The sequence below is a fragment of the Cupressus sempervirens genome, chromosome 6 (assembly GCF_028749045.1).
Source record: "Cupressus sempervirens isolate cs-2001-9-10 chromosome 6, ASM2874904v1, whole genome shotgun sequence".
Classification (NCBI taxonomy): Eukaryota; Viridiplantae; Streptophyta; class Pinopsida; order Cupressales; family Cupressaceae; genus Cupressus; species Cupressus sempervirens.
Genome location: NC_143123.1, coordinates 137,458,792 through 137,485,840, shown reverse-complemented (window position 1 = coordinate 137,485,840; position 27,049 = coordinate 137,458,792). Strand labels below are relative to the sequence as shown.

Here is a 27,049-nt window from a genome sequence, read left to right as displayed (position 1 = left end):
TAATGATCACAAAAACCTCATTTTTCACTAAACCTACCTTGGCCATGAATTTACATAGACACTATGTGCCTAATCACCCACCGCTCAAATTGACAAACAAGATATTACCCCAAACTTCCCACCGTGAGCTAACTAGATTTTCGATTTCAATTATAATTTTTCTAATTTGACTGGGATACACAATCCTATTTTTATGTAGAGAATTGATCACCAATCTTATTTAAGTTATACCTCTCATCTTAGCCTTACATGGCCTCCCTTGATGGTTCTTTGTATAACTCTCTAGTGTACACCAGGCTGGTTGGAGTATACAAGTGAATAACAACAATTCTTTCAATAACTTCCTTGAATAGTGAAAGTAACAACTGGAAGGTTTTTTCAACCACTTCTTATCTAGTGGATTATACTTACATGCTATGAATGACATGTGAGGGAACTCCCTTGTAACATGAAGCGTGTATACATCCACATGATATGCACGCTTGCTATCATACCATGAAACAAACATAAGGGGGAATAATAAACATTTTGAATAGTTAGCTCAATCCATGATTGGCATGTTTAAGAAATAAGATTCAAGTTCTGCTACAAACCTTTCTTATTCTATCAGACCATTTAATGAAAGGATAACTTATGCTTAATAAACATACCAACTTAAATGAAAGAAATGGTGCAAGGAGATTTACAGTTTTGACTTGATAGGGTCATGTTGCAATTATGATGAATTGTTTCTACTGCTCTAATTCATAAGCTTTGATATATGAGACTTGAAGGTTGTTGGTTAGCTCCTCTGGCAAAATTAACTTCCTTGGATAGGGACAATATTACCATGGCATGGATTCTCAGTGGAAAAAAATGGACAGCAAGATTGGCAAGGGCAAGAAATTGCATCAAGAATGGTGTGTGTGTGTGTGTGTGTGTGTGTGTGTGTGTGTGTGTGAGAGAGAGAGAGAGAGAGAGAGAGCAAGCTCCTATGAGATTGTGATTCTCCTCTATATAGAGAAATGCTTGAGTACTCTTGAACCTGACCAAGAGAAAGGAGATACATGCATGAATGGTTTGCAAGGTGGTGAGTGTGAGTTGAAATTCCTGACAAAATAAATAAATAAATAAATATGTATACACACACACACACACACACACACACACACAAATTGTGTGTGTGTGTGTGTGTATTTATGTATATTTACATGTATGTACACACACACATTTATATATGTATAAATGTACCTACGTACCATGGGTATTATTTATAACATAACACACATGACATCACATGGTGCATAATTCCCAAGTTATATTTTAAAGGTAACAATTTCATTTCTCTTTTATTTGTTTATGCGAATATAAATGTGTGTGAGCATTTGATGACCTAGTTAGCTCACAGTCAACAGTTGGTATTGCCTCATTTGTCCTAGTATGCTTTACCTTGGCCATGGTGATTAAAAGTCATAAATGTTAACTCGATGGCAACTTGGTGCACTCATGCCCTATTCCCTCTTTGTCAATGTTCCCTATCCCCCTTTGCCGCACTCCTACAAGAAGAAATAACACGATGAAAGCATATTTCCACATCATTCAAATACAATTTAGTTACCATAACTAATAACCATATTAACTAACCATTTCCAATTCATGTAATATCCTAACTATTAACAAATATCTTCAATTCTACATGAAACACAACAAATAACCAATATTTCTATTTCATATAGAATTAAAAAAAAGTACCTAATTTAACTAGCCATTTCATATTATCTTGAAATATCAATGGGTAAATGGAATTTTCAAAATCAACAAATTAGGGGATGTAACATAATCATCAATGAATAAAATGAAATATCTTTCACCATACAAAGTCCTTGTTTTAATCAGACCACATAGATTAATATGAACCAAATGTCATATTTTTAAAATTATCTCTAGTTTGCTTTGCTATAGTACATTCCTTGCATAATTTGTTATTAGGATTTTAGATATTCAAAGTACCTCAGTAGTTGAGTGAAGTGCTTAAAGCTTAGGTTGTAGCTTTCAAGTATTCACAATACCTCGATAGGTGAGTGAAGTGATTAAAGCATAGGTTGTGGCTTTCAAGTATTCACAGTACCTCAGTAGGTGAGTGAAGTTGCGACTTTCAGGTATTCATAGATATCTCTATAGGGATTATGGAGCGCAAAGCAGTCCAAAAGTGTCATTTCAAAACACTCACCTGATACTTGATATGTTCATGCATTGATAGTTGTTCACTCAAATTTGACAATACTAGTGGCTAATTGTTTCAACAGTCTTTATGAAATGCCCCAATAGTGGTGCACAAATAAGCTAATCACCAACCAAAAAAGGTAAAAAATGATTGACTATTAGTACATGTGTTTTCATTATTTGAGCTCTTTTAAAAGTAGTAAATGAGGGGTATCTATGACAAAAACCATAACAATTATTGGACCTCCTATCAATAATTGGGTCTTTTCCCCTGAATGGTTGTGATATTATTTTTAGTTTTTTTTTTTCCTTGATTGAAGTAATTTTGAATATAAGCACCAATCTGAAAAAAGTTACCGACTTCAAACATAGTCTATGAGAAGACTCTCGAAAATAGTAAATTAGTTATTTTTTGATACATATTTTCTTTTTGATGAATAGTCCCTTCTCTATTAATTAAATATTAAATTTACTTATTCAGAAAAAAGGGGTTAGGGGATACAAGAGTTCAAAAGGCAAAGCTAGAGACACTAACAACTATTCATGAAAAAAATATAAAAATTGCCTTCAAGCAGCTAAAATGGTGCCAATCGAGGGAGGAGGATCCTGTCGATCATGAAAACCCCAAGCATCAGCGGGGTTGGTGGGTGGCTCAGGAGGAGCCCACCCATCATCAACAACAACATCTTTTTCTTTATCTTCTCCCTCTACCCTAGGAGGAGAAACTGCCAGGTCCAGGTGGGGAAATGACCACTTGGGGTCAGCAGTAGGTGTAGGCCAACTAGAGGAAGCAGGAACAATAGGAGTAGCACCTAGGAACCAACCCAACCCATGCCACAGAGAGGTAGAGCATTGACGATGAGCATCCCAACCACTGAGAGAGTGTTGGAGAGCCTTAGAATGCGACACCTGTGAGTCGTAGGTTGAGGAACTATGCCCCCAACAATGACTATAGGATGGAGTATGATCCACCAAAGCAAAATGAGGCGACAACCGTACAAAGCACATTGCCCCAATGATTGAGAAGCTCTTATAGGTGGGCCACTTCAAGGGCCAGCTTGTTGGCTTGTACTTGTATCTACAACATTACATTATTACATATGCAAGCTTTAGTATACATGGAAACATTTATGTCCAAAAAGTTGTGTGTGAAAAGCACTGCATTTCTATCCTTCCATAGAGTGAAAAGAATCTCCATCCCAAAAGTATGCCAAATCTAGGAGTACTTAAAAGGGATTCTAGGAGAGTCCTCGAGCATAACCATATGCCAAGAAAATAACTTTGGCCTAAAGGACCTAAAAAAGTTATGGATCTGGAGCCAATACTATTGAGCTTTGCGACAAAAACAATATATGTGCAGGAACGACTCAAGTTGCCCACAAAAAGGACAACATGGGTTAGGAATACCCATAGGCTTGAGTTGAGGACCCACAAAAATCCTTGGAAGAGGATACACCAAACAAGTGTGCAATCTTCAACTCAGTGTTTGATACACACACACACACATTTTGATGAATAGTCCCTTCTATATTAATAAAATATTAAAGTTACATATTCACAAAAAAGGGATCAGGGGATACTAGATCACCCCGCAAGAGTTCAAATGGCAGAGCTAGAAACATTAACAAGTATTCATCAAAAATTATTAAAACCGCCCTCTAGCGGCTACAGTAGTGCCAATTGAGGGAGGTGGATCCTATCCATCATCAAACCCCCATGCTTCAATGGGGTTGGAGGGTAGCCCAGGAGGAGCCCACCCATCAACATCAACAACAACTCTTGTTATTTTATCTCTCCCTCCACCTTGGGAAGCAAAATTGCCAGGTCTAGGTGGGGGAATGACCACTTGGGGTCAATAATAGGCACTAGCCAACAAGGAACAATAGCAGGAGCATCGGGGGACTGCCTCGAGCTATACCACGTAGAGGCAAAGCGATGGTGGAAAACATCCTAGCGATTGGGAGAGTGGCAAGGAGCCTGGGAACGTAGGATCCAAGAGTGGCAGGGCGAGGAACTATGCCCCTTTCGGTGACCATAGGGTGGAGTCTAATTCACTGAAGCAGAATCTGACGACACCTAGGAAACCATACACAAAGAATTGCCCCAATGATTGAGAAACTCCTTCAGGTGGGCCACCTCCAGAGCCACTATGTTAGCTTGTACTTGAATATGTAGCATTACATTATTACATATGCAAGCCTTAATATACATAACAACTTATATCTAGAAAATTGCGTGTAAAAAAAAAACATTTCTATCTTTCTAAAGAGTGAAAAGAATCTCCATCCTGAAAGCATGCTAAATCTAGGAGAATTTAAAGGGATTCTGGTAGAGTCCTTGAGCAACACCATATGCCAAGAAAATAGTTCCAGCCTAAAAGGCCTAAAAAAAAATGTATCCAAAGCTAATACAATTGAGCTCTGTGACAGAACCAAAAGACATGCAGGAAAGACTTAGGTTGCCCACAAAATAGATAGTGTGGGTCAAGAATACCCAAGTGCTTGAGCCGAGGACCCAAAGGTAAACCTTGGAAGAGGACACACCAAGAAAATTGTGCAATCTTCAGTTCATTAATGACTTTCTAGATAGTGTTAAACTTGTATCTCCAATTTTGTTGCATGGAGTGGAGGTGTCAGCACTGGTTAAGAGACTCAACCATAGGCAAACGAGGCACCAACCACAAATATCCCATTTTTGGCTTGTAATTGACAAGAGGAGTACACATATACCACTTCTAGTTCTTCCACCAAGGTTTGAGTGGTTGAATGCTCAGCTTGTGAAGCAAGTGAGGAGGTAGAGTAGAGACCAGAAGGTTGAAAGTTTGTCAATATCGAGCTTGCGTATCTTCCCATGATCTCATATTCATGGAGACTGTGGAAAACATATCTTTGGGAGTCCTAATGCCATGTTTGAAAAAATGTAATGCACTAGCACCTTAAATCTTGGCAAGTGACATGTCCTCAATAGAAAAAAAAAGGGTGACCACCACAAATTGTGTTGATTCATGGAAAGCCCATCTCTGAAACCATTACCAACCCATCAAAGCCACAACCTGACAACCTCCCACACTCTCCAAATGCTCTTTACAACAAAAGAGCCTTGGATTTGCACTGATTCTGAGGTGATGAGAAGGGTCTAAAATTCAATCCCCTTCAATGCCAACCTGTTAACTGGGAAACCAAAGGAGATACAATGCCTAAGAAGAATCTTCTAGGACTCATCCCCAAAAAGGGATTTGATAACCCACTTAGCACACAAGACAATACCTTTCTTTTGAGTGGAAATAAGGCCAAGGCCGCAAGATTCCTTGGGCAAGCATCAATATTCCCAAGTGACTCTGTGAAATCCATGATGCTCGATATCCAAAGCCTAGAGGAAATATTTGAGAAGCTTCTCCAATTTGGAGTATAAGGCTTTGGATGGAGCCAAACATGAGGAATAATACACATGGGTAGCAACCAAGACCTTGGAGCAAATTTGGAATTTAACAACCTAAGAGAGAGGCTTGGTAATCCAATAATCCAACTTTTTGGAGATTTTGTCAAGCATGACATTCCAAAGGTCAACAACAAAAGCTTGAAAATAAAAAGGAATACCTAGAAAATGAAAGATTTCACCATGTTGGATCCATTTCTACAGGTATTGAGCAAGCCAAGATGTGACAAAAAGGAAGGACTGTCTATAGCAAAGTGTCTTGTGCCACTAGTTGGCAGACTTAGAATCCAAATAGAAAATATCTAGACATTGGAGCAAATTGGAAACATTATCCTCATCCTCAATGAGAGTGAGGAAGGAATCATAAAAAAAGTGCCCATTGACAAGTTCAGTGGAGGACTCAGGAAGAGAAATGCCTCAAACATGACCAAAGGAAATGGAGTGAGCTAGAAGGTATCCAAACCCATCAGCAACTAGGATGTACAAAGTAGGAGCCAGAGGATAGCCCTGGCAAATAGATCTAAAAAGGCCAAAGACCTCAGATTGCTTGTCATTAATGGTGATGCAAGCAGAAGCATCGCCAAAAAGCATCTCCACAAATTGAAAAAGACAGGTCCAAATCCTAAAGCTCTTAGCATAGCAAGAATAAAGGGCCATTCAATACGATCATGAGCTTTGGCAAAACCAATTTTGAGAAAGAGAGCTTGCTACTTAGACCTATGGGCCCATTCCATGCCTTCCCAGATAACAATTATGTTGTCCAAGATGTAGCAATATTTGATAAAGCTTGTCTACTTTAGACGAACAACCAAGGGTAAGAGATGCTAGATTTAAAATGTGAGGGCTTTGGCTATGATCTAATAGGATACATTTGACAAGGCGACAGGCCTCCAATTATAGATATCTTCAGAATCACCAACTTTAGGTATGAATTCAATTTTGCCTTTGTTGATAATGTTACCTAAAAATTTAGATTGAAATGCTTCCAGGTGGACCTTGTGAAGATCAAGTCCAATGGAATCCCAAAGGTTTTTGTAAAATTTATAGGGGAAACCATTGCACCTAGGAGCCTTGTCATCTACCATGAAAAAGACAAAGTCTTTGAGTTCACTAAGGGTAAGAAATTGCTCGTAGAAAGCATGCTGCTCAATCACAAGGTAGTTAGGAGTAACAATGATGCAATCCTTCAAAACTTGTTCCCGCTCTAATGAGTAATCTTGAGCACTGATAACCTTTTCATAATGACGAACAAAGGCTTGAATAATGTCAATAATGTTAGAAAGAATCTATTGCCCTTCCTTAATTTTTTTAATCCCAACTGAAGTATACCAAGCTTTGAGAGCTTGACAAAATTCCTTTGAGGTTTGGTCACCAATCTCAAGCTAGTGGAGATAGGCTTTGGTTTGGTCCCCCCTGGTGGCATAATTGTCAACAACCTATTTCTAATGATAGAGATTGGAAAGCCAAAGTTGTAGGTCTAAATCAAATGGATTCAAGGCCAAAACCTTAGAAGCTACACATAGAGCTTTGGTGGTGGCTTCATAGGATTATCTGCGGTACAGGGCAAGTTGCCTACCATAGATCCAAAGAAATCTTGCCATATGAGTGATAGCATCATTGCACCGTTGAATCCACCTAAAATGGGTGCAGGGCCAAGGCTCTAAATTCCAAACATGCAATATGTGAGCCATAGTGGGTTCATGGCTCAATAATGACGCGTTGAGAAATTTGGAAGGATGCCTCTAAGATGTTTGCCAGGTGACAGTAAATATAATGAGAAAATGATTTGACAAAGTCACATCCAACAAAGGAATGACAGGTAGTTCCCTTTCTTTAGAAAAAGATAAAAAATATTGTACATATATCATCACATTGTCAAGCCTTTGAAAAATCCCATCAGAGTCAGCTCTAAAATTAGACCAAGTATGCCAATTCCACTAGAATGATGGCAATGGCCATTGAGATTAAAAAGACCTAATTTATTGCACATATAGTACCAGACTTCTCTCTCTATTTGTCCACCGAAATGACATAATACCTTCTTTATCAGAAGTCAGCTCAACCATATTGAAGTCCCCACAAACAACCCAGGTGGCAAGTAGCAATCAATCCACCATCCAATGACAAAGCTTGGATCGCTCAACAACATCATTGGGAGCATAAACATTAGCTACCCCAAAAGAATGATTATGTAAGGACAACAAAATCCACACAATCCTGTGCACATGGTCAGAACCATGAGAAATAATAGATGCCAATAAACAAGGTGAAAGGAGAGTAACTACACTACCTTGATCAGCTTCATGCTGGGAAGAAAAAATTGTGTTGTCTGGCCAAATAACACGACACATAATGTTGAGTGAAAATCTTGAAATCTTAACTTCCTGTAGACAAAGGATGTCCAGGATACCAAGTCGACGTCTAGCATCTCACACATAATATTTGTGAGGGAGGTCTCTAAGACCCCACACATTCCATGAGAGAAATTAATGGAAACAATTCTTGCATGTCATCCTCGTCCCCAAGCGAGGAGAAATTATTATGCAAAAACGAATTGGAGGTGAAGGTAGGAGAAGAATCACCACAAGAGATGATTCTCCTCTTCTCTGAACTACCATATGGTTCTTCTCCATGACCATTTGGGCTATGAGAGCATCATAAGGGCTAAGACCTAAGTGGGATAATCATGGAGACCGCTTGTAGAGTGCAGACCCATGTGGGTCGAGAACCACTCACAAACGAAGCCATCCCCTGGTGAACAGGGTTTGAAATGTGTGGTGAGACCATTGGTTTGATTGGCGCAATGTAGAGGTAACAAGAATAATCTCCAACGAAGATTAGGCAGAGGAGGACCCTTGTTGGTTGAATAGAAAGGAACTCTTACCCTTGCACACTATAGTTGTTTACTCATCTTTTTTGGCATTTTTAGCAGGCTTGACCTAGGTCTCTTTGACACGAGCTCGTTTGTGAGGCATGACCAAAGGGTAGTCCTTGATCTTGTGTTCAATTGATTGACACTAATAATAGGTGTTCAATAGGTTCAAATAAAGCATCTTCTAAGCGAAGGTGTGTGCTTTGACCTGAATGTTGACGGTTCCTTTAAGATCACAGGAGAGGTCCACTTCAACACAAACGCTCCTTTAAGGACACACATTAGAGTACTCTGGCTCCATGCAAACCACTTTGCCAAGGGTTTGAGCAATAACATGGATAAACTTTTAGCAAGGTGAAGGGAGAGTTGAAAACTCGTCTGGACTTTTAGTTTCTTGTCATTTGAGAGAGAAATCATGAGACCACCGCTAGAAAACTAGTAGTGAAGACCTAACTAACCAGAGCTCCCTCATCGGCTTGGGAAGGGTTAGCAAATCAAAACAAAAAAAACCTTGGTAAGGTTTTGAATGCCCTTGAGCCGGACTCCACGAGGAGTCTAGGTCTTGGCAACCCATTCTTTGAGCATGCTTTCAAGAGGAGTCTGACCTACAAAATATCCTATCAAGGTATGCTTATCTAACTAGCTAGATGCATCATCAAACTCTTGAATGTTAAGAACAATATCAGGGGAGTTCTTACCTCGTGAAACACTTCCAGAACAAACTTTCATGACCATTTATTCAGAGAGGCACCATGAGCATCCATCACAACAACTCCAACACTAGTATCACCTACTGGGCTAAAGTTAGTTGGAGCCATAGTAAAAACCCTAATGCTCCCACAATTAACATGACACGACAAGTGCAAAACTAGAGATAAATTCAAAAAAAAAAAAAAACTGCAATGCAAAACCCTAGTAGAGTGATTTCACATCCCTCCTCTTCTTTTGTGTTAATACAATACAATGAAAGCAGAGACCCAATTTGGCTTGAAGAAGAAGGGACACAAAAATGGGAAAGATCTTCACAGGATAGCATGGGAAAGATTAATCATTTTGGTGCGGAATTACTAGGTTTATGTTGCCTATATAAGATGGTCATATGTAATGGTTTGGAAAAGTGGCCTAAATCAAGTGGAATCACATGCAAAAGATACAATGGACAAAGTGTTGTTGACTATGTAATATGCTTGCAAGAATATGTTGCAAAGATAATTAACTTTGAGATAGAGAACTGCCCCATGGAGCTAAAATCTGATCATAACCCCATCTTGATAAGGGTGGCCACTCACTTTAAAGATCAACATATTGTCCCAAAACCTTTACAAAAGAGGAAGATGATTCCGATTGGCAAAGTTTTAATGACACAAGAAAACCATGCTACCTTCCAAAACTCTCTTTTGTGGCTGTCTAGGTTTCCAAGAAACCATCCTGAGTCTGATAAACATCATTTCATGGACAAGGATAATCTTGTTCTTACTATCATTAAAGCACTGGAGGAGTGTAAAAGATCTAGGGCCACAAGAGAAGCCAAGAACACTTTTCCGGCCAATCCGTGGTTTGATGAGGAATGCAAAACAGCAAAAAGAAATTGGAAAAAGAACATAAATAAAGAAAGTAGAAAGGAGTATGATCAGCTGATTAAAAAGAAGAAAGGAGAGTATGTAAACAAGAGAAGAATCGAGTTGATTAATCTTGGTAAAAACAACCTCAGAAAGTTTTGGAAAGAACTTCAGCAGAGAAAAACTCAGATAGAGAACAACATAATAGGAACCAAATGGCTGGAATATGCCAAGACTCTCTACGAGTGTGATCTAGGAGAATGTAGAACCATGGAAACAGAGACTACAGGAGAGTTATTCAGCGAAAAAGATATTATCCAAGGCATAAGGAGGTTAGCTGCCGGTAAAGCGCAAGATATAGATGGGCTTCAAGCTGAATACTTAAAATGGGGTGCTGAAACCCTCACACCACACATCACTAAAATTTTCAACAGTGTCAATAGAGAAAGTTTCCCTATAAAATGGACAACAAGTGTGGTGATCCCACTCCACAAAAGTGGAGATATAAATAATCCTTCTAATTACCGAACCATCATGATCAATCCACTATTTGGCAAGTTATTTGGTAGCTTGGTAGAACAAAAAATCAGCAACTGGGCTGAAACGGAAGGCAAACGTGCAATAGGGCAAGCAGGCTTTAGACCAAAACACTCTACTATAGATCATGGCATCACTCTTAGACACTTGATTGAGAAAGTTTAGGACACTCCGGGGAACGAGGCTTTTTGTTGTTTCATGGACTTAAAAAAAGCATTCGACACAGTGCCACGTAATAAATTATGGGATAGAATGGAAGAGTTGGAAGTTCCTAAAGAACTTAGGTCAGCGATTTACAGATTATATGAGCAGGTCAAAGCTAAAATCAGAACGACAGAAGGGCTATCAGAAAATTTTGATAGCAACATCGGAGTTAAGCAAGGGTGTCCGCTATCTCCAACATTGTTCGGGCTCTATATTGACAAGTTAGAAGAGTGAATAAACAAGACCAATGGTGAGGGGGTGCAGCTGGCCCACTTTGTGATAAGATTGCTCTTATATGCAGATGATCTCATAATTCTTGCTAGAATAGCTAAAGGTTTGAAAGAGCACTTGACAACACTAGAAATTTTTTGTCATGAAGTAGGAATGCAAGTTAACACTAGCAAAACCAAAGTTATGATCTTCTCACTGAAGAAGAATAGGAGCATACAAGACGAGTTTCTATTTGAAAATAGACCACTTGAGATTGTGGAAGAGTACAAATACTTGGGCATCGATTTTCATAACAAACTCAATTGGGATACTTGCAGATCAAAAAGGATCCAAGGGGGCTAGAAGGCGTTATACTCTTTACAAAACAAGTGTAGGAACGCAGGATTATGGGATTGGACGACCATGAAAACTCTTTTTGGTTTGCTGGTCACTCCAGTTATTCTATATGAATGTGAAGTGTGGGGAGGTAGTATGTCCGAACAGAAATGGCGGCAAGTAGAAAGAATTCAAAAACACTTCATCACATGCAATCTTAAAGTCAAGACCACAGTTCCGTATGAGATCCTTTTGGTGGAGGTGGGTTCCTTTCCATTAGAAGCTGTTGCTTTGGTCCAGATGATAAGCTACTTAAAGAAAACCCAAGGGCTAGAAACACATCATTGGCCCAAGTTGATCATAGAGGAAAAACTTGTGAGGCGGAAAAACACATGGATGAAGCAAAATGACAAATGGATGCGAAAATGGGATATCGACATCCAAACTTGCATGGATAACATTATAGAAATAAAAAAGTTTGTCAATGAAAAATTTTGCAATATTCTGTGGACAAGACGCATAGGGTGGAAAAAATCTTATTACATTAAAGAATTTAATCCCACTTCTAGTCATGATGAAAAAGCCCATATAAGAACACCTATTAACTGGAAAGCAAAAATTTTGATGGCACAACTTCGAACTAGTTCACATCAGTTGCGATGTGAAACTAGTCGGTGGCAAGTTCCAAAGGAAGAGTGGGCAGACAGAACATGTTTATTTTGTAATATGGGAATAGTTGAGACAGAGCAACACTTTGTCAAAGACTGCCTAGCTTACAATGACATCAGATCTGGTTATACAAAAATACTACAGAACAAGGACTTCAACTATTTATTCGAGGAAGATCAAGTGAAGAGAGCGGCGGATTTGATTACCAAACTTTAGAGAAGGAGAGACAAGTTAACCAAAACTTTACAACTGACTAGTTTCGCTCCTGACTTGAGAGGGTGATTGCATGGGTCCCATAGACTACTTTAGTCTCGTGGACGTCATTAAAATCTATCATATCATATCATATCAGTCCTTGTATTATAGATACATATTTGAAGAAAAACAGTTAGATAAAATCACAAATCAGATTATCACCTACGAAGAAACAAGTTAATCACGAGATTACAACTTATTTAGATTCTCTTCCTCCTTTTTGGAATGTGCGCTAACTTAGGGTCCCATGGACTAGCTTTGTAAACCTGATTAAAATCTCTTATTCATTTATTCATACAAATCGACATATTAATCCTCCCAACTTTCAATGTGCTTCAAGTTGCAAAGTGTTAAAATGGCTCAACTTTCACTTTAACGGATCTTAAAGTGCGATCCGATTTTCATTTGAGAAAACCTGAAGAATTCAAAATTTTAATGTTGACAAATTGTGAGCAATTCTAATTGTTCTACTTGGCTGCCATGGTCTCTGCGCGTTCCAAGCATTTACAATCACATTCCTCATTTGTGACTGTATCTTCCTTCTCCTTAATCCTTGTTTGCTGTCTGTTTCTTCTCTTCATATTTTCGTACCCTTCTTTTTATGCCTCCCTCCCCTTGCTCAACCGCGCATCGCATGATCATTTTATCGCAGCTGATACTGTTAACAAATCATGTATCAAAATGCCCAATTTCTGTAAATATGAAGAAGGCACCTGGGTTTATGACGACAAGAGAAAATATTTGTATGATGAAGACTGCCCATTTCAGAGAAATGCTTGGAACTGTATAAAAAACAAAAAATCCAATATGGATAAAATATTTGGTTGGAAGTGGGTTCCCAATAGCTGTGAATTATCGCAGATTAGTCCACATTTGTTTCTGAGTTCTGTTAGGAATATGAAGATTGGATTCATTGGGGATTCGCTCAATGAGAATTTTATGGTGTCGTTTCTCTGCATTCTTAGAACAGCAGATGGAGGAGTTAGGAAATGGAAAAGGAAGGGTGCATGGAAAGGGGCTTATTTTCCAAATTACAATGTTACTGTTGGGTATCATCGAGCCGTTCTTCTTGCTAGATATGAGTACGTCTACTACCTCATCTTTTCTTGGTTTTAAAATTTGACGAGAGTGGTTGCTAGCCAGCGGTTTAAGTTTTCATGCATTATATCTGATGCTTGACGATCTTATTGCAATTGCGTTTTCAGAAACTATGATCTTGTTATATGTAACACTACGTTTTACGCGTTATTTTTTGAAGATTCATTTATACCTCCTGTACATTTTGGATTAATGTATTTTTTTTTCAATTTTGCATCGGCCATTGTTGGCCGCCAGAGGGCATTCATATCTAAATTAAATTAAATTAAACATTCCTGGGAATGTCTTTCGGTAAATAAACGTGCAGGCTTATTAGGTATGTAGGTTACATCAGGGAAATCTGCTTGGGATTTACCTTTGTTGTTATGCTCTCGATGGCTAGTAATTTTGTTTTCATCAGACACTTGTTCAGCTCCGAGGGTTCTTTTCTACAGGACCTAGAGGCCCTTGATTTCCTTACTTTAATCTAGTACTCCTGATTATTGAGTGAATCTTTTTTCTGCTGTGGGTGGGCATTGAAACTAAACCTCTATGTAGGTCTTGAACTAGATGATTTGATGAGAACGAACCTGATCGATGGTTGAGCTGCCTCTCCTGACTTGGTGTAGTCGACACTCGCTTATCTGAGAGAGTGAGTGTAGAACTTACCCCACGATGTACGTGTTGGGCCAACAGTAATTTACTTTAGTTAGTAGGAGATATCAATAGAATGCCTTTCTCTGTCTCTTATTCTTCATCTAATATTTCTTTACTTCTGGTCATTTTTGCCAACATAATTAGTCCTTATAGTGAACCCCTGATTTGCGGTAAAATGTTCTTGTGGCAGGTTAAATTTTCTCCTATGCTACAATCTTTCAGGAGTATAAATCTATAACTACCACTTTATATGTTAGAGGGAACTTATCAGAAGAATTGTACTCTATAGAATTTGCCATATAGCAAAGATATATTTCGAAATTTCCCAATCCACACTGGAAAGTGCGAGCTTCGTTTTCCAATTTTCCCTCCTAAATACAATTGATCTTTCTATTCTCAAGGTAAAATAGTAATAATAGCATATTCTTTCCACTGGACCTGACCCAAAGAACACTACAATAGGGACAATATCTCTAGGAAAATCATTCAGATCTTTGGATCACATCTTCATGGCCAAAGTTGGCATTCTATTCTCAATATTATCTCCAGATTCCAATTATTCGTACATTTAATGAGACTGTCTTTATTACCATCAGTTATATGAGCTTTGCTTACCTCTTGTCAATCTTGGATGCATTTCTGTCAATTGAGAATAATGAAAAAGCATCAAATTCAGCACCAGGAATTGATCTTAAGGTTTTGCTCTGTATAAAACACAGACTATAGAACATATTTTCTGTAGATGCCTAAGTTGACATAAGATCAGAGGGAAATATCCTTGTTTGTTCCAGGATTTTCAACAGCCTTTATCTATTTTCATTAGCTACCCTGATTGTAGATGCCTTTTTATGTTTTCTCAGGTGCTGCATTGATCTGTACAAAGTCACCTTTTTGCAATTGTATGGATCGAATTCTATTTCAAGCTCTAGTTCTGTTTAACAAATATATATACTGCTTATCGATAGTCAACAAATGGCCATCACGGGCCTAGTAGGCCTTGATTATCAATTTTCTCTACCCGCACACTATTCCAAAGCCCATTTATATGTTAATGTTGCCCAAGAAACAGAAGAGTTAGTCTTGTTCATCAAAAATCTCTGGATAGGATTTTGGGTTATATACATTTTAGTAGTTTCTTCATTAATGGTTGTAGATTTTTAAGTTTTGATGTTAGGAACTCTTCCATGGCTTCCTCATCAGCTTTATATGTTAGGAATTGATGTCCCTGATGATTGCATCCCAGGATGCTTTTATTTCATGCAATTCTGTATATACATTTTCCATTAAGAATTTACTCTTAACTTCATGTTTCATACTTCTAATAATGAGCATGTCCGGTTGTTCCTTAGTCCTGAAGTGATGCTGTGTTATTGGATGCATTTCTGTATGACTAACCAAGAGTAATTATTAGCTATTCCTTGAATGGGTATTTTATAGCCTTGGAATGTGTGGTGCAATATTTGAGTTAGACGTAGACTTGTTTATCCAGTTTATGTGATGCTACAGGTGTTTCCTGAACATAGTAGCATTAGATTAGGTTTGTATAAATTTGGGAGTCTTCTCTGCCCTCAAAAATCAAGGAATGAAAACTTGCTAATAACCTGTAATTTGATCCGGAGAAGTAGGGGAAAGCCTTTATACATCTTTTCATTACAATAATATATAAACTCATATGAATCCTTGTTATGGTTGCTATATTTTGGTCAAAATATATTGGATAGAGCTTTAACATTGGTATTTCTCTCTGAAATGAAATATAGATTTTAAGTATGATAATTGATGTCAACTATATTAAAGCCCAGAGGAATGAGATGAACAAAGCTTGGTTTTTGTATTTATAGCAAGTCCTCAGAAATATTTGTGATTGTATCTGTTTTTGAATTGCTTTTAGAAAAGATTTATTCAGACTTTAGACTATATTGTTAACTTTATGCTTACTGGAATATTACTGATTATTTAAAGGTGGCAGCCTGTAAGTGCAAGAATACATTCAGTCACACTGGGAGTTAAAGGAATTTACAGAGTTGATGTAGACATTCCTGCAGATGATTGGATCAATGTCACAAACTACTATGATGTATTCATTTTTAACACAGGACACTGGTGAGCTTGCTTGTTTCCTTTCTGAATATATTTTTCCCTTTTGTGCAGCAGAATTATAGTTGATGTTAAAGTATTTTGAAACTCAGAAACCATTAGCTAGTCAATTATTAGATACATTTAATTAATTTTTTATAATTATCATTCATTGAAATAATTTTTTATCTGTTCTCCTTTATATCTTTTTAGGCTGTAACAGCAGCATAAGCAGAAAATTCTAGTTACAGTTTAGACTATATTCAAGCTCTTAGATTTCTTTATATATTTTTTTTGTAGATATCTTTATGATTGATCTATATTCAAGCCCTTAGATTCTTGTATTTTTTGTATTAGGTATCTTTATCATGATGTCCTTTACACCAAATTCTTTTTCATCTTGCTCACAAAATCATTCAATTTTCAGAAAATAGTAAATAGCAAAATCAATGTCTAAATCGCTGTTCTGCTGGACTCTTTTTGTAAGCAAGTCTCTTACAGTCTAATTAGGGATGGACTCTTGTTGATGAATAGCTTTTGATCAGATAAACTGGATGATATAACTTGATCTGCCATATATATATATATGCATACATATACTTTTAATTATTCTTTTGTTTATCTTGAAATTATACACACACACACGCACGCACACATATATATATATTGCAGATCATCATATGATACCCTCATATCTGTCATCTTATTTCAAGTATATTGACGATCTGTTGTTACTCCTTTCATGTTCATCTTATTAAGTGATCAGGTAATGATCACATGATTGGAATCTATGTAAGCATTTCACAGATTTGATTATAGTTACCATCTTGCAGATCGGCAATCTTTATATGAGTTTGCTTGGGCAAATCATTAACAACCCCAATTGGTAATATTTGTGGTTGCTATACTAATTGATGATTATGAGTGTTTATATGTCGAGCGGATATGTCTCCGGCTTGAGGAGATGCACCCACTCAACATGTGCCACCTTTTCAAATCATATTAATATCCAATTCTGATCGGGTAAAGAAGAAATAGAAAACAACAAATGTTCTTCCCTTCCAGAGTTCAACAATCAGACTTATTTGTTCAGTGTTTTTAAATATTGAATTATATTCACTTTGCATCAACAGATATCAAGACCTCTTTATTCTGATCATAATCTGCAATAAGAAACAAAGATATGTGAGCTTGGAATTCTGACATTAGAAAGATATATAATAGATCAATCTGATATAAATTTAATTTGCATTCACAACCCAAACCCCAAAAAGCAAAAGAAAAAGAAATTTAAAAAAACTTTTGAGATGTATGGGAACGGAAGTCTTCTAGACATCTTCAAGACGCTTGAGGTACACCTAGGTGTCCTCTAGAAGCTCTAGAGATGCCTGGCTGTCTCCGGACATCCTGATCATGGTTGCAAGATAACCTGCGTCCTAGAGGCATCCCCGTCCTGGGAACATGGGGCTTCGGGGACATCTAGAAACAGTTCTTATGGTTAGGAACAGAAGGGAAAGATAAAATCCATGTTCTAGCATAAGATTAATTTGGGAAACCTAAATTTTTTGGTGGTCTAGCATTAGAAAGTTAAGAGAGTTCAATTTTGTTTTGTTGGCTAAACAACTATGGAGGCTCTTTTCCAAAAGTCATGAATGGGATGAGATTATGCTTAGCAAATACTTTTGCAACCCTTCTATTTCCAACCAGTTTTTGGAATCACAAAATCATCTTTCTAGTTTGCCTTTGTGCAATTATGTACTCAAGTCCAAATTTGTGATATCTAAAGGTCTTGGATGGGCCTTTAAGAATGGAAGGCTCATTAGGTTTTGGAATGTCTTGGATGGGCCTTTAAGAATGGAAGGCTCATTAGGTTTTGGAATGTCTTGGATAAACCTTTAAGAATGGAAGGCTTATTAGGTTTTGGAATATCTGCTGATTGGGCCACTGCTTCCTTATTGAGCTGCCAAATGTTTGTTCCTTTAAGGATACTTGCATGAGGCTTTTTCAGAGGAAAGATAATTGACTATATTAAAATGGCAAATGGAAGGATCTATCCTCTGTGGATTTGGGCCTTTTTGACCTCCAATCTATATTGGAGCACACACATTCCTGTCTCTCTTGCTCTTGATTGGGTTGTTTGTTGGCCTTTGCCTTCTGGGAGGTTCTCTGTTGCTCCTGCTTGCTCTCTTCTTGTTCAACCCATCTCCCCTCCTCTAATCTGGGCTTTGATGTGGAACTCTAAATTTATTCCCAAGGTTACTATTTTTTTGGGCTTCTTATATTAATTTTTTTTTAATCATGTTAACAACCTTTGTATCAAAGGATTTTCCTTGTTTAATTGATGTCTCCTTTCTTTTTAGGATTCAAAGAGTGCTTATCATCTCCTTTCGGGTTGTTCCTTGTGTGGGATGTTTGGATTAATGTTTTTGGCCTTTAGAACCTACATTGGGTCTTCTCCTCTTCTTTGAGTGACTTATGGAGTCAATCATTTGCCTGGTCACATAATACTTTTCTTGCCTTCCTTTGGTCTTTTATTATCCCTAATGTGTCTTGGGGTTTGTAGAAGGAAAGGAACAACTAAAAGTTTATAGATTCCTTATTAAGATCTTCAGTTGTTTCATATAAAATCAGCCATGCTATCAAGGAAAATCTCCAATTGGTATTTTTGAGTCTTAACTTCTCTAATCTGGTGTTGGTTGATTATGATCTTCAAGTTGCTTAGAATTGGGGCCTGGACTATGATATCTCTTGACCAATCAGGAAATCTAAAACTTTTAGTGATAACATTGCTTAGTGTCTTTCTCCTCCAGGTTGGATCAAAATGAACTTGATAGGGCGGCCGAAGCAAATCTGGGGCTTTCTGGCTGTGGGGGAGTGTTGATTTTCTAGAATCTGCTGCAAATGTATTAACACTGCCATGATATTTGGTATGTGTTTTCCAAATGCAACATCCTCTTTAGATATATATTGAGAATAGGTAAGTGAATAGACGAAGGGACATGTCTATTTGTTAATTAGATAATTAATATAATCATATATATATATATATAATATTTATTATATTAATTTCTTATCTCATATATTTATAACACAATTATATCTCATATAATTATACATATGCTTATCCGACAAAAGCTATCAAACATTAACACTCCCTCTTAGCTAGGGAGGATGAACAAAAGACAAATATTACACCACTGGTAGTATTACAAAATTTTAAGGATATCTCATTAGGTACTTCAAAAGTTTTCCACCATACGATATTGCATTCAGCATCATGAGTATTGGCCTCCCATAATATCAATGATATTCACCAAGTACTCAAAAGGTTTTGATATCACATCTGATATCAAGAGCATTGACCTCCCAGAATATTGACATTCGATATCCATCAAGTACTCAAATAAGGTGTGATATCACATTTGACATCACGAGTATTGGTCTCCTAGAATATCATAAGATATTCACCAATTACTCAAAATAAGGTTTGATATCACATATGATATCAAGAGTATTAGCCTCCCAGAATATCAAAGATATTCACCAAATACTCCGAGTAATGGTTTCCGAGAATGTTGAGATGCAAGACATTCACTATTTACTCAATTTATTTGATCTCATAATACAAGTTATTGTAAGATCGTCACCTTACAACAACTTCTCCAAATACAAGTGACATCATTTGGAAGTCGTCACTTCTTCATGATGTACACAGGGGGTAGGCCCATTAAAATCACAGTCATAAGGTATATTCATGAATCACAGTCCTCTTGACTGTTATAACTTATTAATCACTAGAGAATCCATCACAACGTGGTTTACTCCCTTTAGATCAATATGATTGAGATCACTGAAGGTTGATTGAATCATATCCTCTATCTCGCTCCCTCTTTTTCAAGGTTGCTTCTAATGAAATGTCAGTCTCCCTCTCAATCTCCCTCTTTTTCCTACAATAACACTCTCAAAGGAAAAGATCAAGGCAAATAGCTCTAATAGTGCATATAGAAATATAAATAAGAATGTTAGTAATTTAACTCATGTCGTTTACTAACAATAACATTATAACATCTCTCTTTATTTTCAATAATAGAATTAAGATAACACAATACTTAATTTCTATATATGACTTCCCCTAAGGTGACATATTATCCTTAGAAGTTCAATATTTATAAACTACATATAACTAAGTTCTCATTTATAAATTAAGATATGTAAAACATAACTAATGATAACTATATGTTTATCGATGTGATATATATATATATATATAATCACCATATATTTAGTGTCATATTACATTTGCATATATGGAGTTCATATATGTATATTTGTTGACTTCATAATCTCAAATAATACATCACATGAAATAAACATATCTTATTCAACCATAATATCAAAGAAAAACTTCAAATATCAACAAACTTACCTTGGTGGGATTAGGGACCCACGTCTTTAACGGACCCCTCGTACTATAAGACTTTAGCACATAAATTTCTGATTTTGTGCGCTGACGTGATTTGATTACTTAACATCCACCTATCCAATTACCTTCGATCATTATTATTTGTTCCCGTCCTTTGTGGGACCCCCTTCTCTACACATTTGTCTGCATTCTCCATGGATGCATAGTGAGGGAGAGACAGGTGCAAAAAATAAAATAAGCATGCCACTGGTGCAAGTGGGAAGACAAACTTTAGTCATCAAGCTCCATCTACCCTCATATGCATGCATATCATGAAATCATCGAATTCTCCTCTCCTTCTTTCAGTCGGTGGTGGTTATTACTAAATTATATAATTCTACTTGTCATGGATATCTCTGCTAAATATGTTCTTTCAACAGGAACTAACATTCTTCATTGATTTCATAATAGTACCTTTATATGGCTATCGTCGCACCATCTATTCTGTCTCCAACTTTCCTCTTATCTTTTGAATCCTCAATTTGCAGACTTGATCTAATTTCCTCGTTTAGTCATTCTTCTGTGCAACCCCTGTCAGAGTTGCTGCTCCATTTTTCCATTATAAATAAGCCATTTGATTTATTTTAAGCCTAGGGATTCCTCCAAAAATTTATCAATGTTACTCTTTGTATATTCATAAATATTTTCAAAACCTTCACGATGAAGATAACCTTAACCATTGCATTTAATGGGACTGCGTGTTTGCAAGAAATTTATCTAAATAAGCCACAAGCATCGGCTTTGATTTGGGACATTTTACCAGCATACCCCTTTAGAGTACTTGTAATTATCGTTTCTCTTGTTTCCCTGCGATTGCTGACAGTTTTGAACATATATGAACCTCCTGATATATGTACGAAATCTTATAATAATATCCTTTGTATCTACCATGATAGATAGATATTGTAGGGTGAACATGATTACATCCTGTGTGATTTAGCATATTTTCAATGATCCATTTTTACATTTGCAATTTGGCTCTGATACCATGTTGATTTTCTAGGATCTGCTGCAAATGTATTAACACTGCCATGATATTTGGTATGTGTTTTCCAAAAGCAACATCCTCTTTAGATATATATTGAGAATAGGTAAATGAATAGACGAATGGACATGTCTATTTGTTAATTAGATAATTAATATAATCATATATTTATTTAATCATATATATATATATATATATATATATATATTTATTATATTAATTTCCTATCTCATATATTTATAACACAATTATATCACATATAATTATACATATGCTTATCCGACAAAAGCTATCAAACATTAACAGAGAGAAGAATCCTGAAGACTTCTGTCAGTGGTGGCACTCCCTTTAAGAATTTAGACCAATCACCATGTTGGAACCACTGCTTCACATTATGACGTTAAACTTGCTGATTCTCAGGGTTATAAAAAAGTGTGGATTGAAGATGACCTAATCAACATATGACAGTGTTTGAAAAAGACTCACCTACTGGGTCTATTGAGACCTTAATAAATGATTAACTACTCTTAATTAGCTCTTTTAAAGATATCTCTGTATACTATATCTTTAGGGAAGAAAATGCTCTGGCAAATTCCTTTGCGAACATTGGCACCATAAGGAGAAATGTGCTCAGATGGCAAAGGAATGACCCCCTTCCGCCTCAAGTTGAAGGCAATATTAAGTATGATTTGCTTCATTGCCTAAGTGGTTATGTCACCTAATTTTCTTGCTTTTTCCAAGACCCTTATTGGTGGTCTGCTGCTAGTCTAATAAATTATGATTAAGGTAACCCCTGCTATTTCATGATAACTACACAGATTGCAAGTGTTTTTCCTGCTTGGGTTAATGTTATAAGGTGGTTTTCTAGCTGATTTTGTGGGCTAGGCTCCTGGTGTGATTTTTAGGCTTCTTTTATCGATGGGTGGCAAGAGGAATATGCTTGAGCTTATAACTCATAATGTCAAAATAAATCTAAAGAGTTGGAGAGTCCTAAAAGAGGATGCTGTGGCTCCCTTGTTAAAACTGTAACTTCAATTATCATGCTGATCTTATTGTACAGATCACACAGATCTGATCTAGCATTAAATATATATATCTTCCTTTATAGGCATTATCGGCGTCTCTTTAGGGATAGTGATTATTAAAGATAACCTTAACTAAAGTTAGTTAATGTCTTTACAAATCATATTCTTCATTGAGCACTGATAATGAGAGTTATATTATAGGGCCGACCTAGATAGGGTCATGTCCCTGCAAGGGACATGCCCTTTGGTTACCTTATATATATGAGATAGAAATGTGGATAATGAACACACAAGTACAAAGAAGTTTGTTCATTAGCATTCTTTGTCTCATTCGAATTAGTAGCAGAACATACTTTATTGTAGAATTATCATATTGTAAAGGACTAATATCCATTTGCAATTGATCAAAACCATCTCCAACACTTTATAGGTTATACTTCAGTTTGATTTACAAGCAGGATATGCAGAAACTTTACATGGTATCAGAGCCTAGTTCCTTCTATAAAGCCTAACAACTTGAAGGCAGATCAACACAAGGCAACAAAATTAAGAGGGCAAGAATATATGTTTCAAAGTAATAGATTGCACTCTCAATATGCTGCAGAGGGGACTGGGTCTGCAAGTTTTCATGCGCGGTTTTCTGCAATAACAGAGAAAGACATAAGTAAAGCCATGAATAATATTGTTGAACCAAATAAAAATGAAGCACTAAGCTGTTGATGCATGTCAAGAGATTGATCTAAAGGTTGGAGTTGCATTTACACGATTTCAGACACATTATTTTCAAGGCAAATATTGAAATCTCGACTTTGGCGTTATTTCTTATGGGCCCTGTCAAACACCAATGCTTGGGTTTTGTGTACAATGACATCTGGAAATTACCACATTTTAAACCAGAGCCATTTTGGATTGTTCAACCACATATTAACAAGAGTGGTTATCAGCTTCAGTTATTATGGGATCGGAACAAAGTATTTAACCAAGAAATATGCAAAGTCTTTCAGAAATTGGTGATTGATTCTGGCTCAGCCAAGGTTGTAGATGTTTCACAAAAGGAAGAACGCAAAAGTCGTCCCTGCGGTTTGAATATTGTAAATTTGCTCAGGTTGCTTTGAGTGCCCTAGGTTTGAGGCCTCATCATGCTATGCAAATAGCTGAGCGATTGTACAGACAAGGTTACATAAGTTACCCTTGAACGGAGAGCACAGTCCACCTAGTAACATTTGATTTTGAAGGTGTTGGTACCCGATATGGACCCAGTATTTAAACTTCCAGTGTGGAATCTTGAACTACTTCGAACCACGATTTGAAGCATTTCAGAGTGGTTCGAAATGGTTCAACTTTGTCATGTAGGCTCATGGTTTATTCTAAGAAGTTCATATGTGCAATTTAGTGGCTTGGGTTTGGCGATTCATTTCTAGTTCAGAGATGCAGTTCGTTAGTTCACAAATTCGAAGGTTTAGTTCGAAGGGTTCAAAGTTCAAAGCCCATTTTAGTTAAGCATTAGAATCTAGTTTTGGCTCAAGGTTAAGGTTCAGAATGATAAGGCATCCTGTTGGTATAAAGTTGACTATTCAAATAACGGATCCCAAGCTTGCAGATGGAAATTCAGAGTGTGGGTTGGCGATTCAATAAGTTGTGAACTTGAGACATTCATTATCCTTCATCATATGCTTCTACAATAGTAGTCATCTTTGTTAAAAAGATTGAACACATTGATCTGTGAATAGATATGTATACCCTGCTCACCAAGAATGGTGAACATAAAGGGTGCAGGTAAATAGTGCAACAAACCTTGAAGGCCAAAATGACTCAATGCATGTCGAATCTCATACCATCCCGAGCATGGCTGAATGAAGAGGCGTTTGTCATCATTTGGGGACAAAATAGCATGTTCAACAAATTACATGTAACATGGCTTACATACTAAGTGATATCATTGCTGCCATATGCCAAATGGAAACATCAAGGTCACCATGAAAGGTTTAAAGGCTTCGAAGCTATTCACAGTTGTAACCCAAGAACATCACACGAACACGATCTGGACCTAGTGGCAGATTTAATATTAAAAACCTCTCCATATGGATCTCAAACACGAAGAAGGAGCTTCTTCTGGCATATTGATTTCCCATTTGAAAAGACCTTCAAATCATTTTGAAGTGAAACTCACCACCAAGGCCGTGTCTTGCGAAAATAGATGACTACTTTGGGATTCAAATAGACATGAATGTTCCCGTTGTCAAGAGCAGAGGCAACAGACAAGCTGTCTTTATCATCAAATTAGCCCGAATACATTGCGATAGCTTATAAAGAGGGATAGTCAATTAAAACAAACGAAATTGGCAAACCGACACACGACAGTAGTATCATGTCCAACCTAAAGCCTTGAGGACAGGAAGGCTTTACATCTTGACGCTACGTATTTCTAACACATGCAGCCTAAAGTTTAGAAATATCTCAAGGAGCCATGTGCAAACCAATCTTTGATGATGTGTCACGCGAAAGCACCATGTCAGATCAAAATGCCTGGCTTTGCAAAAGAATGCGGTGGTATAGGGCCCAAAGGCATTTCACACTATAGTTGGCGGCATCCACAATGAACCTCAACCAAAACAAAGGGATGGAGACGCCTCTCATACCTGCGCATGTACATTGAACACCCTCGGTTTTAGCACAAGTGCTCAATGCAATCTCAGGAATCCATGGTGGCACAATGAATATTTAAAATCAATATTGATAGGGCAGTCTCTGGTTGTCTAACACCCGCAAGTATGAAAGATTTGTAACGTTAAACCCGCAGGTATGAATTGTAGAAACGTGACAGATATATGTCCCATGTCAAACACGTGTGCGGATGTGGAAGTTTTGAAATATATGTAATGAAGATCAAGTTCCATTGTAAATATTGGCAACATCAAATACATTATTAAGCCACGAAGGTTGAAGGAATGTAGGGTGCATTGTGATAGAATTGGTCGACTCTTGTTGAAATCATATGTAAGGACATTGATAGATGCGTGTAGACTGTTTGACAAAATGTCTAGAGTGTTAAGAGATCGAACATGATGGTAACAAGATTAACCTTTGAGCTTTAACGAAATGAGATTCCTAAGCACCAAATAAATCAGTACTCCTCATGCTTTGAATCCATATATATCCTTCAAGATTGGCTTTGTATTAGCAGATAACCCAAGAATATTAAGTGCACGCGAAATGAGTCATAGGTGGTCATGAATTCTAGGATACTTCTGGCAATGAGGATGTGAGTCATCATTCAATTTGACATCTGCCCCAATGTAGTTATACTCCCCCCCCCAACTTTAAAGATTATCTTTCTAAATTGTAAAGAAAAAAGTTAATCATTTTATAATATCTTTAGTATGGTCATTAAATGTTGGAGATTTACCGAAAAGTCAAGGCATCATCTATGTATCGAGGGATAAAAGAGAAAAAAAAAAAGAGGCACCTCCAAGAAACAGTTATCATAGCTGATTAATCTCATCGGAGTTTGGAGAAATTATATAAACTTTTGAGAACAAAGGGAGGGGGTTCCACTTTTCTTTCCTGAGGGCAGACTTGGTGCTACAACGCGAAAGGGAGAGAGCATATTTTGGGACTGTAGAAGAGCAGATCTTTATTTTCTTTTCTGAACTTTGTGTTAGTAAGGAGAGGAAATTTTGATTTTAAGTGTAATGTAAAGGAGGGAAATTCTGTTTTATTCTAGATGGTGATTCTGATGCAATATGTAATGAGGTCTGTGTAATTTTATGCATGTTAGAGAAGGGAGATCTGGGAGAAAATTGCAGACCAAGACTTCAAGTTTTGGGCAATTTTCTTTCCACTGATTGTTATCTTTGTGTAACTTTTAGTTTTCTCTAAACGCATTTAGTGTCACTATTTCCTGAATATATTTGATTTCAAGATACCTTTAAAGTTCCGATTCTTTGCTTTTTCAGGGTTTTCATTCGCTTTGTAATGCAGCATCCAAGCAAATAAACTTTGTGTTATTTTGCTGTTCTTTTCTTTTCAGTTACTTAGTTTCTACATCTATTTTGTGTTTACGGGTAGATGTTTGTAGACCTTTTGTGCTTTCTGGTTAAAAGCATCCGTATTCGAATTCGTTGTAAATCATGTACGGGGAGCTGTACCCGGATAAATTCAGAGGGCATTTATGCTTTTCAAAAGCAAAATGATCCAATTGTTTGTGCTGATTTAGTCTTCTTCTTTGGGCATTTAGAGTTAATTTGTACGCATTTTCTTGGAAGACAATCTGTTCACTAACAAAAGGCACCCTTTCTCTCCAATGCAAGAATCCAAATTGGGGCGATTATGTGAAAGGAATCATGCACAGGTACATGCAGCAAGGCAGATTATTCCTACAGTGTTAGGAATCACACTAATCAGAGGATATCAGTCCATTGATGCAGATCTGTGCTTGCCAGAAATTCGGAGCTTTATAGAGCAGCAAATTACCTTGATTGCAAAAGG

The 27,049-nt window shown here is 37.0% G+C and overlaps 1 protein-coding gene across 1 annotated transcript in view; it reads left to right on the top strand.

The window, feature by feature from the left end:
- Window positions 1-12,569: 12,569 nt before the first annotated feature.
- Window positions 12,570-27,049, top strand: part of TBL12 (trichome birefringence-like protein (DUF828)) — a 62,077-nt gene continuing 47,597 nt past the window's right edge. The window contains exons 1-2 of the mRNA XM_089787114.1: window positions 12,570-13,361; window positions 15,976-16,116. Of these exons, the coding sequence (XP_089643240.1) occupies window positions 12,760-13,361; window positions 15,976-16,116 (743 nt within the window). The 5' untranslated portion in view covers window positions 12,570-12,759. The remainder of the gene's footprint in view (window positions 13,362-15,975; window positions 16,117-27,049) is intronic.